This window comes from Ursus americanus, chromosome 22 (assembly GCF_024610735.1).
Source record: "Ursus americanus isolate L20-20 chromosome 22, mUrsAme1.1.p, whole genome shotgun sequence".
Lineage (NCBI taxonomy): Eukaryota > Metazoa > Chordata > Mammalia > Carnivora > Ursidae > Ursus > Ursus americanus.
The window spans coordinates 37432081-37447913 of record NC_142148.1 but is presented as its reverse complement, the minus strand read 5'-3'; the positions used below and the strand labels follow the sequence as shown (position 1 = coordinate 37447913).

General features: G+C 40.8%; 1 protein-coding gene across 3 annotated transcripts in view; it reads left to right on the top strand.

The window, feature by feature from the left end:
- TASP1 (taspase 1) overlaps nt 1–15833 on the top strand; it is a 253304-nt gene that overhangs the window by 182055 nt on the left and 55416 nt on the right. For all 3 annotated transcript variants that reach the window (XR_006781747.2, XM_045809190.2, XM_045809201.2), the window contains one exon: nt 15377–15487. Coding sequence is in view for 2 of the 3 variants with exons in the window: in XM_045809190.2 (XP_045665146.1) it covers nt 15377–15487 (111 nt within the window). In the remaining variant the exon portion in view is untranslated. The remainder of the gene's footprint in view (nt 1–15376; nt 15488–15833) is intronic.

The window sequence follows — 15833 nt, the reverse complement described above, 5'->3', positions numbered from 1 at the left end:
TGTGGGAGCAGGAAATGGTAGAATGCAGTTAATATACATCTAATAGGATGACGGTGATCTTGTAGGCTTCTTTTCAGAGGCAAAATGTAGTGGCACTTCGTTAATGGAACTAATGCTTCTGAACATTGTGATTGGCTCCTCTCATTATGTTATGTAGTCTTCATGTCATTCTGCTTATACTTCACATCCAGCAAAGATTCACTAACTCAAGTGTATCTTTAAGAAAAAGGTCCTTGGTCTTCCAAGAAGTATAAACTGCTATCCTACTTCTGTGTTTAAAGACTATTTATAATAATCTCTCTTGTTCTTTTGGAGTTAGAGGTATGTGTTTGCAGTAGGGAACATTCATTATTCCTCAGCCCTCCATTTTCTTGTTTGTCTGACCTTTATTTTATTTTTATTTTTATTTTTTATTTTTTAAGATTTTATTTATTTATTTGACAGAGAGACAGCCAGCGAGAGAGGGAACACAAGCAGGGGAGTGGGAGAGGAAGAAACAGGCTTCCAGCGGAGGAGCCTGATGTGGGGCTTGATCCCATAACGCCGGGATCACACTCTGAGCCGAAGGCAGACGCTTAACTACTGCGCTACCCAGGCGCCCCTCATCTGACCTTTAAACCATCTCTCTCTCTCTCTCCCTCCCTCCCTCCCTCTCTCTCTTCCTCCGCCCCCCTCCCTCCCTCCTTCTCCCTTCCTCTCTCTCTATTTCTTTTTCTCAATATGTGTAATTCCTCCAAGAGAAAATGACATTCAAGTGATTTGGCATATAAACTTTTTTATTTTATTTTATTTATTTTTTTATAATAATTTTTTATTATGTTAGTCACCATATGGTACATCCTTAGTTTTTGATGTAATGTTCCATGATTCATTATTTGTGTATAACACCCAGTGCACCATGCAATATGTGCCCTCCTTAATACCCATCACCGGGATTGGGATAGGCTGGCATATAAACTTTAAAAAGAAGAAAGCAATGTGCGGAAATGTATTTGAAAGACAGAGGTTCTTTGTTAAATGTAATGAGAAGGTGGACGACTAGCAAATGCCTTCTGGCTACAGAATCACTCTCTTGATAAGTTCTCACATGTCAAAGAGGAAGCATTGTACCATATTTTGCAAAAGGAGCTTTAGTGTTTTGTCTTGCTGGCATCAGGTATTGGCTGGTTGCTGCTGTGGGTAGACATGAATCTCTAAAACTAAAAATACTCCAGCCTTTTTTTTTTTTTTTTTCAGAGCAATAGGTCATCCTTTATTTTTTATTTTTTTATAATAATTTTTTATTGTTAGTCACCATACAGTATATCCTTAGTTTTTGATGTAGTGTTCCATGATTCGTTATTTGCGTATAACGCCCAGTGCACCATGCGATATGTGCCCTCCTTAATACCCATCACTGGCCTATCCCAGTCCCCCACCCCACTCCCCTCTGAAGCCCTCAGTTTGTTTCCCAGAGTCCACAGTCTCTCATGGTTCATTCCCCCTTCTGTTTACCCCCTTCATTCTTCCCTTCCTTCTCCTACCGATCTTCCTGCTATTTCTTATGTTCCATAAATGAGTGAAACCATATGATAATTGTCTTTCTCTGCTTGACTTATATCACTTAGCATAATCTCCTCCAGTCCCGTCCATGTTGCTGCAAATGTTGTGTAATCATTCTTTCTGATGCCTGAGTAATATTCCATTGTATATATGGACCACATCTTCTTAAACCAGTCATCTGTTGAAGGGCATCTCGGCTCCTTCCAGAGTTTAGCTATTGTGGACAATGCTGCTATGAACATTAGGGTGTATATGGCCCTTCTCTTCACTATGTCTGTATCTTTGGGATAAATACCCAGTAGTGCAATGGCTGGATCATAGGGTAGTTCAATTTTTAACTTTTTAAGGGACCTCCACACTGTTTTCCAAAGTGGCTGTACCAACTTGGCATTCCCACCAACAGTGTAAGAGGGATCCCCTTTCTCCACATCCTCTCCAACATTTGTTGTTTCTTGCCTTGTCAATTTTTGCCATTCTAACTGGCGTGAGGTGGTATCTCAGTGTGGTTTTGATTTGAATTTCCCTGACGACTAATGATTTTGAACATTTTTTCATGTGTCTGTTAGCCATTTGTATGTCTTCATTGAAAAAGTGTCTGTTCATATCTTCTGCCCATTTTTTTATTTGATTATTTGTTTCTCGTGTATTGAGTTTGAGAAGTTCTTTGTAGATCTTGGATACCAGTCTTTTATCTGTAGTATCATTTGCAAATACCTTCTCCCATTCCATGGGCTGCCTCTTAGTTTTTTTGACTGTTTCCTTGTCTGTGCAGAAGCTTTTTATCTTGATGAAGTCCCACAAGTTCATTTTTTCTTTTGTTTCTCTTGCCTTTGGAGATGTGGCATGAAAAAAGTTGCTGTGGCCGATGTCAAAGACGCAGCCTATGTTCTCCTCTAGAATTTTGATGGATTCCTGTCTCACATAGAGGTCTTTCATCCATTTGGAGTTTATTTTTGTGTATGGTGTGAGAGAGTGGTCAAGTTTCATTCTTTTGCATGTAGCTGTCCAATTTTCCCAGCACCATTTATTGAAGAGACTGTCTTTTCCACTGGATGTTTTTTCCTGCTTTGTCAAAGATTAGTTGCCCAAAGAGTGAGGGTCCATTTCTGGATTCTCTATTCTGTTCCATTGGTCTATGTGTCTGTTTTTGTGCCAGTACCATGCTGTGTTTGTGATTACAGCTTTGTAGTATAGCTTGAAATCCAGCAACGTGATGCCTCCAGCTTTGTTTTTCCTTTTCAACAATTTCTTGGCGATTCGGGGCCTTTTCTGGTTCCACACAAATTGAAGGGCTGTTTGTTCCAGCTCTTTGAAAAATGTCATTGGTATTTTGATCGAGATGGCATTGAAAGTGTAGATTGCTCTGGGGAGCATAGACATTTTAACTTATGTTTATTCTTCCGATCCATGAGCATGGAATATTTTTCCATCTCTCTGTGTCTTCTTCAATGTCTTTCAAGAGTGATCTACAGTTTCTAGAATATAGATCCTTTACTCTCTGGTTAAGTTAATTCCGAGATAATGTATGATTTTTGGTGCTATTGTAAATGGAATCGATTCCCTAATTTCTCTTTCTTCAGTCTCATTGTTTGTGTATAGAAATGCGGGGCGCCTGGGTGGCACAGCGGTTAAGCGTCTGCCTTCGGCTCAGGGCGTGATCCCGGCCTTCTGGGATCAAGCCCCACATCAGGTTCCTCCACTGGGAGCCTGCTTCTTCCTCTCCCACTCCCCCTGCTTGTGTTCCCTCTCTCGCTGGCTGTCTCTGTCTCTGTCGAATAAATAAATAAAATCTTAAAAAAAAAAAAAAAGAAATGCAACTGATTTCTGAGCCTTGATTTTGTATCCCACCCCATTACTGAATTGCTCTATAAGTTCTAGTAATTTGGGGGTGGAGTCTTTTGGGTTTTCCATATAGAGTATCATGTCATCTGCTAAGAGAGACAGTTTGACTTCTTCTTTACCGATTTAGGTATCTTTTATCCCTTTGTTGTCTGATTGCTCTTGCAAGGACTTCTAGTCCTATGTTGAACAATAATGGCAAGAGTGGGCATCCTTGTCATGTTCCTGATCTTAAGGGAAAGGCTTTCAGCTTTTCCCCATTGAGAATGATATTCACTGTAGGCTTTTCATAGATGGGTTTTATGAAATTGAGGAATGTAGCCTCTATCCCTACACTCTGAAGGGTTTTAATCAGGAAAGGATGCTGTATTTTGTCAAATGCTTTGTCTGCATCAATTGAGAGGATCATATGGTTCTTGACTCTTTTCTTGTTGATGTGATCTATCACACTGATCAATTTGTGAATGTTGAACCACCCTTGCATTCCAGGGATGAATCCCACTTGGTCATGATGGATAATCCTTTTAATGTGCTGTTGGATCCTATTAGCTAGGATCTTGTTGTGAATTTTGGCATCCATATTCGTCAGGGATATCAGTCTGTAATTCTTCTTTTTGATGGGGTCTTTGCCTGGTTTAGGGATCAGAGTAATACTGGCCTCATAGAATGAGTTTGGGAGTTTTCCTTCTGTTTCTTTTTTTTGAAACAGCTTCAGGAGAATAGGTGTTAATTCTTCTTTGAATGTTTCTTAGAATTCCCTGGGAAATCTGTCAGGCCCTGGAGTGTTGTTTTGGGGAGGTTTTTGATCACTGCTTCAATCTCTTCATAATTAATCGGTCTGTTTAAATAATCAATTTCTTCCTGTTTCAGTCTTGGTAGTTTATAGGTTTACAGGAAAGCATCCATTTCTTCCAGGTTGTTTAATTTATTGACATAAAGCTGTTGATAAAAGTTTCTAATGATCCTTCCTATTTCATTGGTGTTGGTCATGATCTCTCCCCTTCCATTCATAATTTTATTAATTTGGGTCCTTTCCCTATTCTTTTGAATAAGTCTGGCCAGTGGCTTATCGATCTTATTTATTCTTTCAAAGAACCAGCTTCTAGTTCTGTTGATCTGCTCTACTATGCTCCTGGTTTCTAATTCATTGATCTCTGCTCTAATTTTGATCACCTGCCTTCTTGTGCATGGGTTAGGCCTGTTCTTCTGTTCCAGTGCCAGCTTCTTGATGTGAGAATATAAAAACTGCATTTTAGATTTTTCTGTTCTTTTGAGTGAGGCTTGGATGGCTATGTATTTTCCCCTTAGGACTGCCTTTGCAATGTCCCATAGGTTTTGGATCGATGTGTTTTCATTTTCGTTGGTCTCCAAAAATTGTTTAATCTCCTTCTTAATTCCCTGGTTTACCCAATCATTCTTGAGCAGGATGGTTCTTAGTCTCCAAGTGTTTGAGTTTCTTCCAAATTTTTCCTTGTGATTGAGTTCCAGTTTCAAAGCATTGTGGTCTGAGAATATGCAGGGAATAATTTCAGTCTTTTGGTATCGGTTGAGACCTGTTTTGTGACCCAGTATATGGTCTATTCTGGAGAAAGTTCCATGTGCATTAGAAAAGAGTGAGTATTCTGTTGTTCTGGGGTGTAGTGTTCTGTATATATCTATGAGGTCCATCTGGTCTAGTATATCATTCAAAGCTCTTGTTTCTTTGTTTATTTTCTGCTTAGGTGCTCTGTCTATTGCTGAGGGCGGAGTGTTGAGGTCCCCTACTATTAACGTATTATTATCTCTATGTCTCTTTATTCTGGTTAATAGTTGGCTTGTGTATCTAGCTGCTCCCCTGCTGGGGGCATATATATTTATAATTGTCATATCCACTTGTTGGATACATCCTTTAAGAATAATATAGTGTCCTTCTGTATCTCTACTTACAGTCTTTAGTTTAAAATCTAATCTGTCTGATATGAAAATTGCTTCCCCAGCTTTCTTTTGAGGTCCATTGGCATGAAAAATGGTTTTCCATCCCTTCACTTTCAGTCTGGATGTATCTTTGGGTTCAAGATGAGTCTCTTGTAGACAGCATATGGATGGGTCATGTCTTTTTATCCAGTCTGCAACCCTGTGGCGTTTATGGGAGCATTTAGGCCATTCACATTGAGAGTGATTATTGAGAGATATGATTTTAATGATGTCATGTTGCCTATGAAGTCTTCGTTTCTATAGATGTAAAATTTCTTCTGTATCACTCTTGGGGCCTTTCTACTTTTACAGAACCTCCCTTAATATCTCTTATAGGGCTGGCTTGGTGGTCACAAATTCCTTCAGTTTCTGCCAGTCTTGGAAGGTCCTTATCTCTCCATCAATTCTGAATGACAGCCTTGCTGGATAAAGGATCCTTGGCTGCATGTTCTGATTCTCAGTTAGAGCTTCGAAAATACCTTGCCAACCCTTCCTGGCCTGCCAGGTCTCTGTAGACAAGTCTGACGTTATTCTGATATTCTTCCCTCTGTAAGTATTTTCTTTCCCCTGGCCACTTTCAAGACTGTATCTTTGGATCTAATATTTGCGAATTACACTATGATGTGACGTGGTGTAGGTCTGTTTTCATTGATCTTGGGAGGGGTCTTCTCTGCCTCTTGGACACAAATGCTTGTTTCCTTTGCCAGATTAGGGAAGTTCTCAGATACAGTTTGTTCAAATATCTCTTCTAGACCTCTCTCTTTCTCCACCGCCTCGGGGATGCCGATGATTCTGACATGGGAACGTTTCATCGAGTCAGTTATCTCCTGTAATCTACATTCTTGAGATTCGATTTTTTTGAGCCATGTTTCCATTTTTACTTTCTCTTCTACCATCCCGTCCTCCAATTCACTAATTCTTTCTTCTGCCTCATTTACCCTGGCCATCAGAGCATCTAGTTTAGACTGCATTTGATTCATAGCATTTTTAATTTCTGCCAGATTCGCTCTCATTTCTGCCCTTAGAGAGTCTGTATTCTTGTTAATGTTTTCATTAATATTTTCTTCAAGCCTACAGATCATGTTGACCATTGTTACTCTGAACTCCATTTCTGACAAGTTGGTTATATCCATATCCATCAGTTCTGTGGCAGACGCCACAGTCTCTGTGTCCTTTCTTTGCTGAGGGTTTCTCCTCATCGTCATTCTGATGAGAGGTTGCGGGGATGCCCAAAGCCGAAATTATTGAGCAGGACCCAGCCAGTTTGCACGTGTTTTATAGGGACCTTAGGGATGTGGGCTTCTTGGTTTTTCAGCCTGCCTTCTAGGGGAGGGGTCTTCTGTGCTGATACTCAGGCAACCCCGTTTGGGTAGAGTCGCCCCATCCCCTGCGAGGGGGGATGGGGATGGGCACAATGTGAGCCGGTATTTCTGGGCTTTTTTTCTCTGGTGGCTTTCCCTGGCAGTTTTCTGTGACTCTTCTGAGAGTCAGAGCAGCAGTGGCCGTATCCTAGCCTCTGTTTCAGAACAGAGAGATCGCAGTCCGCTCTCCACTGAGCTCTCCTGGCCATTTTAGCTCTGTTTCCATCAGTGCTGCTAAAAACCCCCACAGTGTCCCAGGATTTGTGCCCCACAGCCCCTCTCCCAGCCCTCGCTTCTAGGGCCGGCACATCTCTGTCCTTTGTGCTTCTAACACCGTCAGTTGCCCTTGGTTCCCATGCGCGCTCCCGAGCTCCCTGTTACAGTGTGGTTTGTGCACGCTCCGGAGCGCTGGTTTTCTGCTGGTTGCACGTGCGCTCCCGAGCTTCCAGTCTCAGTTCCAGTGAGCACTATGGAGCTTCGGTTTTCAGTCTGGTCACGCACGTTCCCCGGCTCACAGCCTCAGTCTGCGTTCTCGCGGGTGCCGGTCCGCGAGTCCGGCCCGCTCCCCAGCTACTGCTTCCCGGCACCCGAGCGCGGCAGCTCCCTCCCCCTTCTGTTTATCTTCCGATATCTGTGCAGATTCACAGCTCCCCACTTCGTACCTCAATACTCAGCGCTGGAGAGGTTTGTTTGTAGAGATCCAGATGTATCTTCCTACGTCTCTGGCTGATTTCGTGGGTGTTCAGGATGGTCTGGTAGATATCTAGCTCGATTCAGGGTACCAGCTGAAAAAAGATTCCCCTCCTCCTCCTCTATCTTTCTCCCCCCTCCTACTCCAGCCTATTAGAACTGTTAGAGATACAGAGATTGATAGTCCAGTCTCCTAATTTTTCAGATGAAAGAAGAAACCAGGGTTCAGAGTGGTAAAGTGAGTTGTCTAAGTTAAAATAGACCACACCAAATTTGGGATCCTGATTTCCTGGTTCTGTAGCCCAGTGTTCTCTTAATTTGCATTTTCTGGACCACTGTGTATTTGTCCATGTCCATCCATGACTCCAGTCCACTGGCCTCTTGGTCACAATTGATTGTTCTAGGCTTAATCCCTGACTTAAGTCAGGACAGTCAAGTTTTTTTAATTTCCCTAAATCCAGTTGATGTCCCCAGAATGTTAAAACTGAAAAAAGATTAAGTCTCTGGTGGTAAAGTTGTCAAGAGTACAGTTGGGGAACTATTGATAGGCATTACTGTCCATAGAGAGCTATTTCCAACTGCTACTGAAACCAGTCACATCCCTACCACTGGATTTTATGAGCCAGCAAATCCTCCTTTTTACTGAAGAGCATTCTAATTAAGACTCTGGTACTAGCAATCAAAAGAATATGGATTAATAATCCCATTGAATTCTCTCTTTAATATTTATAGTGATTGGCTTTTCAAATTTCTTCAAATTCTTCATCCTTAAAAATTATGGCACAAATTTAGTAAGTATGTGTCTCATTTGTTTACAGTATGGATTTACAATGTAAATGAATATTCAGACTATATACATTTGATCACAGTAACTATTTCTCTTACCATCTGTAATTATAATTTCATTCCATAACAGTTTTAGACTTGGATATTTAAGCAATCTGTTAGGGACATTTTATTAAGGTGAATGAAGCTTAATTTTTTATTATTTCTTTATTAATCTTCTTTAGATATTTTATGCAACTTATTGCACATAAATTAATGGAACTTCAGATTGTCTTAGCTTATTAATTTTTGCCCCCAATTCCCTATATGGGTATGAAAAGCACCTAATAAAAAGTCACTCCATGTTAATTTTTTTTTTCTTACTGGGAAGAATAAGAAATATTGTTTCCTTATATACAGAGACTGTATAACATTTTAACTTGGAAATTGATACTCTATCACCACCACTGAATGTCAGTTGAACACTGGTTTTGGCTGTTGCGGAAGGTTAACCAAGCAGGTGCCATAATAGATCTTGTCCAACATGACAATTTTTGAGAACCAGCAAAATGCTGAAATGTCTTCCTACCATCATTGTTATTACCACCAAATGTTTAAATAGCTCTTCAGAGGTTGCAGAGCTCATATGTATAATTCAGTCCTTATAGCCACCAGAGAGATGTCTTTTAATATCCATAATTTATAATTTAAGAAACTGAAGCATAGATTAAAAAAAAAAATGTCTGTCTTAAGAATACATAGTTGCTATCCTCAGACTCAAGGCCTTCTGTCTGAGTCAGTATTTTTTTTAAACATCACAGTGATAATATGAAATCTGAGTACTTTTCATGAAAAACTTGAAATCTTCAAATGTACTGTAATCATTGTTTCATTAATTTATTGAATGGATGCATACTGAGACTGAGAAGTCCTGATGTAGTCCATGGTGCCCGGGGGGCCCCATCTCCTTTCACTGCATTAATATCCTGTCTTGCCATCCTCAGTGTCACACTGCAGGGTGTAAGTGGGAGAGAGAGAGAGAGAGAGAGAGAGTGTGTGTGTGTGTGTGTGTGTGTGTGTGTGTGTGTTTGTGGTGTTGAGGAGGTTGGGGATAGGAGAGAGCAGTGAGTAAGTGCAAGCATTTCATTAGTCACCAAAGGTGCTTTGAAGGTGAGATACCCTCACCCCCAGAGAGCTGTGTCTGTATAAAAGGCCCTGAGGGATAGATTCAGTTCATGGGGAGAAAGGGATTCAGGAAGAATAGTTCACAACAATGGGCCCAGGGGGAAATCTTGGAGAAATGGGATACAGGAAGTCTAATTTGGCTAAAGAATTTGGTGCATAAAAATAAATAGGAAGATAATGTTAGGAAGAGAGAGGAGGACTGTGCCAGGCTAAGCATTTGGACATTGTTCTGTGGGCACTTGGGAACCATTAAAAGTTTTTGAGTAGTTTAATAATGTAATCGTAGCTGGGGTGCATTATTCTTATTAGAGTAAACTTTTATGTCTCTGTTTCTCCTGTTCCCATATTCATTCTATGAACAGCCCTTTTGGTTCTACTTGTAAAATATACCCCAGACTGTGCTTCTACTGACAGTCTCCACTGCCAGCAGGCTCACCTAAGGCGCTGTTACCTGTCAGTTGGGCTGCCACTGCTTCTTCTTTAGTGACTTGCTGCTTCCATGCTTACCCTGACAATCCATTTCATACTACAGAGTAACCTTTTGCAAGTGCAAACATCATTGTCCTGGTTAAAGATTTCATCATCTTTTCATCACACTTGCAGTAAAATCCAACCTCCTTGCTGTACCCACAAGGCCTTTTGTAACCTTATGTGACCTGGCCCTGCCTCTCTTTGAATTTATGTTTTGCCCTCTCTTCCCTCTCCCTCACTCAGCTCTTACCACTCTAGTCTCCTCGTATTTCCTGAACATCCAGGTTCCTTCTCACCTTAAGGTCTCTGCATTTGCTTGTTCATCTGCCTGGAATGTTCTTCCCCCAGGAGGGTTAGCTCCTTAACAACAGGGGTTTTTCCTGACCCTTGACGTGAAGTAGCCCCTGCTCAAGTCACACCTTCTGTCATTTACCAGGGTTCATTTTCTTCACAGTGCTTATCAATAACTGGATGAATTTCTTCATTGACTTGTAAATTTACTTGTGCCCTAACCTGTTCAACTAGATGTGAGCAAGGACTTCATTTTTTTCATTGCTATATCCCCAGTGCCTAGAAGAGTCCTGGCACATAGTACATATTAATTGAGTTAATTAATTTAGAGATTTGAATGACTAGAGCAGGGAGCCTACTGTAGTGTTTTCAGTACAATGGGAGTACATTGAGGGTCTTGTCAGTGGAAATGAAGGGGCAGAACCTAGCACAAGTACAGTCATAGGGAGAACTGTTGGGATTTGACATGGTATCATGTGTTGAGTCATCAAAGAGGGAAGAGGTAGAGAGTTTTGGGCTTGGATGAGCTATTAGGAACCTAGGAGAAGTTCCTGGATTTGGTAGGGAAAGGAACTGTTCTAGAGGTGTCAGGAGTTTGAGTGCTGGTGGGATGGAGGTTTCTAACAGTAGTTGGAATGTGAGCTTATCCAGAGTTTCCCATTCCCCGAGAGGCACTGCTGCAAAAGCAAGCAAGGACTATGGGCTCAGAATCATGAGGGAAAACCACATACTCCGCTCAACTCTCTGAACCTTAGGTTCTTCATCTATAACATAAAAATACCTCATGGCACAGTAGTGTTGGGAAGGAAAATTTTCCTCTATCCTTCAAAGATTCTTCCACCTGGTTTAAGGATTAAATTGACAAGACTGATTTACAGGAGAAAGTCAAATTTAATTTCATACATACAGGAAGTCCTTATACATGAGAGGTTCAAAGACAGAAGGGTACAATGAGGTATTTATGTCATGCTGAGCTAAGGAATGGGATAGGGACCTGGGGCTTCAAAGGGGAGGAGGGCAATTTGTAGGTAATAAGAAGAACAGATGTTTGGTAATTAGATATTTGCCCTGTCATACAGATGGATTACTCAGATAAAATGTATTCCTGGTGATAACTCTAATTCTAGGAAAGACCCCCAATTTAGATTCTTCTAGGTAGTTAAGGGTGAGGCAGAAGCTTCTCTTGAGCCCGCAGGGTCTCGATTGCCTCAGCTCAAAATAGTTCACATGCCAAAATGACACACTTTGGGGAGATTTGCTCTCACCCCTTTCAGTGGTTCTGAAAATTAAACTATAGAACATGAAAGCATGGAACCAAGCCCTGATGCAGGGTAGTTTCTCAATGACTGTGAATTTCCTGTCTCTTTCCCTGTTCTTTAAGAGGCTGAGGATTAAAAAATTTAGTCCAGTTCCACAGTTTAAATTCGTGTTGTTTTGCTTTGCAAGGCAAAACAAGTAAGTGGTTTAAAAAGACAAACAATACCCCCAGACTTAAAATGAAAATGAATGGTTCCCTGTTCCAGCTCCAGTCCCCTCTCCCCCAGCTTCCTCTCCCCTGAGGCTACTACTTTTAACTCTCATAGCTATTTCTTTTAGAATGTAAATCTGTAATTAACATAATACACTTGTACTACTATTCCTTCAGTTTTCAATTTTAGATATTATTTATATATCAAATTGAGATATCTTCATATTCATACCAGGAAAAGCAAGGATTTAATTCCCCTATATTTCCAACCCCAAACCTACACACACTACACATACCATTCCTCCTCTTAATGTATTATGTCCCCCCCCTTTTTTTTTTTAGCTCATCAGTATTGTGAGTTTATATTTTTGACTCCAGCTATTGACATCTGCACTACATAGTGTACTGTGATTCTAATTCCTTTCTTACACAAATTCTTATTTTTTCTGCAGTTAATATTTGGCTCATTATTGTTTGTTTCTTTTTGTTTGTTTTTTTATACCAGTCAGTCTTGATTGTCAAACTTCCCTCAAAATCTGAAACATTTCCTCTTAATAATTTCAAACCCAACATATATTCTGTAAGTTTGATTTATTTGCCACTTGGAAATATCTTTCCAGCCTCCTCTGGCTTCCTGCACCAGTTTGGACTGTCCACTTGCTAAGCCTGCTGCATAGCTGCATGCCATCTGGGAATCTTTTTATGTTCTCTTGTTTTGGATCTCCTGTTTCCAGGTTTGATTTTCTTTCTCATTGTGTACCCTACTCTTTCACTTTGCCAAGGTACGTTCATCCTACAGCTCTCTGAGAAAGTATGTGGGAGGTAAATTCTTTGAGACTCTGTAGAGCTTTATTCTGTTTTCACACTTGACTGACATTTTGGCCTAGTATAGAATTCTAGATTGGAAATAATTTTCCTTTAGCACTTTGAAGAAGGTGCCTTCTCATTTTCTAGTTTCCAGTGTTATGTTGAGAAATTTGATGCCATCATGATCTTCCTGCTTTCCATGTGACTTTTTTCCCCCAGTTGGAAGTTTTTAGACTTTCCCCACTTTCTTCAATATTTTGATATTTCATAGTGATAGACCTCCATGGCACTTTTTTTTTTTTTTTCATGAGTTGTTCTGGGAGGTTGATGAGCCTTTTTAGTCCAGACACTTACCTTTCAATTCTTGGAAATGTTTTGAATTATTTCTTTGAAATTTCATTCTTCTTCTTCTTTTTTTTTTAAGATTTCATTTATTTATTTGACAGAGAGACAGCCAGCGAGAGAGAGAACACAAGCAGGGGGAGTGGCAGAGGAAGAAGCAGGCTCCCAGCGGAGGAACCTGATGCGGGGCTTGATCCCAGAATGCTGGGATCACACCCTGAGCCGAAGGCAGACGCTTAACAACTGCGCTACCCAGGCGCCCCTGAAATTTCATTCTTCTGTGCTCTTTTCTTGACACTCCTATTACTCAGATATTGGACCTTCTGGTCTGTTCTTCTGATTTCTCTCTCTCTCTCTTTATTTTTTCTTTTCTTTTGCATTTGCCTAAGTTTTCTCTTTGTTGCTTTTTAGTTCTGGTCTCTGTCTTTTCTAGAGGCCTAACTGAAATAACTAGTGATCCTAGGTAGTCTATACTTTTTAACAGTTAAATACCAAAAAGCTGAACTGAAAACCTTCTGAATGAGTCACACTTGTCATTTGGTAGCCCTTACCATAAAGCAAATTTTTTTTGTTAGGGTCTGTCAGGTAGGTCTTTATTCTTCTTTTTTTTTTAAATAATAATTTTTTATTATGTTACGTTAGTCACCATACAGTACATCCTTAGTTTTTGATGTAGTGTTCTATGGTTCATTATTTGCGTATAACACCCAGTGCTCCATGCAATATGTGCCCTCCTTACTACCCATCACTGGTCTGTCCCAATCCCCCACCCCCCTCCCGTCTGAAGCCCTCAGTTTGTTTCCCAGAGTCTATAGACTCTCATGGTTCATTCGCCCTTCTTTTCTTGAGCTGGTTGTGTGGCTGGAAGGGAATTAGCCAGTCTTTTGTTTGGAGGATATCAGCCTGACTTCTTGTATCCTGGGAGCCTCTGGGTAAAGGAGCTGGTTATTTCACTGTTTAGCGTTAAGACTTCTACTTCCAGGGGCGCCTGGGTGGCACAGCGGTTAAGCGTCTGCCTTCGGCTCAGGGCGTGATCCCAGCGTTCTGGGATCGAGTCCCACATCAGGCTCCTCCGCTATGAGCCTGCTTCTTCCTCTCCCACTCCCCCTGCTTGTGTTCCCTCTCTCGCTGGCTGTCTCTCTGTCAAATAAATAAATAAAATCTTAAAAAAAAAAAAAAAAAGACTTCTACTTCCACATCCTGTATTCACCATGGAGCCTCCCTCCTGCCCTGTGCAGAGTCTGATGCCCCCAAGACTCCAGTCCCTCTGGTTCATCCTCTCTAGAGAGTAAACATCCTGGCATCTCCTGAGTTAGGAAGAAGTAACTTCCTCTCTATGCAGGAATCTGGGGCTTTAGATCAGGGTTTGGCAAATTATTTCTGAGAGGGCCAGAAAGTAAAGATTTTAGACATTTTGGGCTACGTCATGGTCTCTATCACATGTTCTCCTTCTCGTCCTTTTTTTTTTTTTAATAACCCTTTAAATTGTAAAATAAACACTCATAGCTTGTAGACAGTACAAAAACAGGTTGTAGACCAGACAAGTCATAGCTTACTGACACCTGGTGTAGAGGGTCTTTTTGGACACTCTAAACCAGCCATCTTCATTTCAGCCCCACCCTGTATCCCTGCCTTCACAGGAAATTGAAGCTTCCAATTTCCAATTCTTTTTGGGTTTCATGACAAAACTGGGTGATTTCTTATAGGTGCCCCCCCTAATTTCAACCCTGTCCCACCATGAAAGTTTAGGTTTCAGCTTCTGCAGGTCCACTAGGTAAGCCAACTAACGTCCATCTTCTTTTCATTTTCTAAAAGGTCAGTTTTTTTCTCATTTGCCTTTCTCTCTGTCCTCATTGGGCCATGCCTTTGGAAAGAGTGGAGATAAATATATGTGTTTAATCTACTAAGTTTAACCAGAAGCTTCCCCAAATCCAATTTGGTTGGTTTTTATTTTTACTACTTTCTTTGATAGTGCTTGGGTTAATTTTGCATTTGTTCTCCACGTGCTTACTTGCTATGCCAGATGTTCGAAGATGTCCTTGGGGAGGAAAAATGAGGGGTTTAAAAATGTAGTGTTCTTGAAATGCTCACAGTGGTTCAGTGTGTGAGATCCCAAAGAGTCCTGGTTGTTTCTAACCACCAGACCCTTATAATAGAAATACAGTTTCACCCTTATTTGTGTAAACCATCAGGATCATTTTTAAATGTTTGTAATAAAGTTTGTGGCTTATTGTTTAAAATTGAATTTAAGGTAGTAAATCAAAGCTTTTGGTGGCGTGCCCCTGACAGCAGGGAGAGCCTGGTAAGTGATCCCTAGGAGTTGATCAAAGAGACTTGCTGGGCATTTTTTCCTGTATTTGTGTTTTGGTCCTTTAATCTGCTAGTGTTTCCAATTCCATTCTGAATACTGTAATGCATACTCCACCCCCACTCAAGTCTTCTTGGCAGCATCTGGGATCGTCTTTGCCAAATGGCCCCTGTTCAGGCATAAGCCTGCGTTTGCCATCAAGCCTATACAAGGTATGAACAACGGTGGTTGTCGGAAAATGGGCATCTTTCAAGATCTTATTCATACCACGTTTTTGTTCTTATAATCAAATGAAAATTGATAATGAAAAAAGTAAAATTCACTGAAAAATGACCATTTGCCATTCCTGCCTAGGCTCACCTTTCCTGGCCAGTGAAGATGGCGTGCTTGGGGGAGTGATTGTTCTCCGAACTTGCAGATGTTCTGCAGAGTCTGACTCCTCCCAAGATAAGCAGACACTTCTAGGTAAGCTGGACATATACCTTAGGTGTGTGTCTTTCTCTTTCATTTCTTCAAGACACGGAAAGATTTATGTCCTTAAGTTCATAATGTTGGGCTATGGGAAGGCCAGGAGGCTCTATTGGTATTTACATGTCTATTCTACTGATCTTTTTGCATAGGTAAACAAGTAAAAGATGAATATTCATTTTTAAATGTATGCTTAGAGCATATTTTTCAACTGGGCTTAGAACCTAAGACCTTTACTAAAGCTCAGTATTAAGAGCATTGGACCACGTATTTGTTCCCTGTCTCATTCCACAGAGCATCGGAGACAACCCATAACAACATACACAGTAACAAACATAGAAAG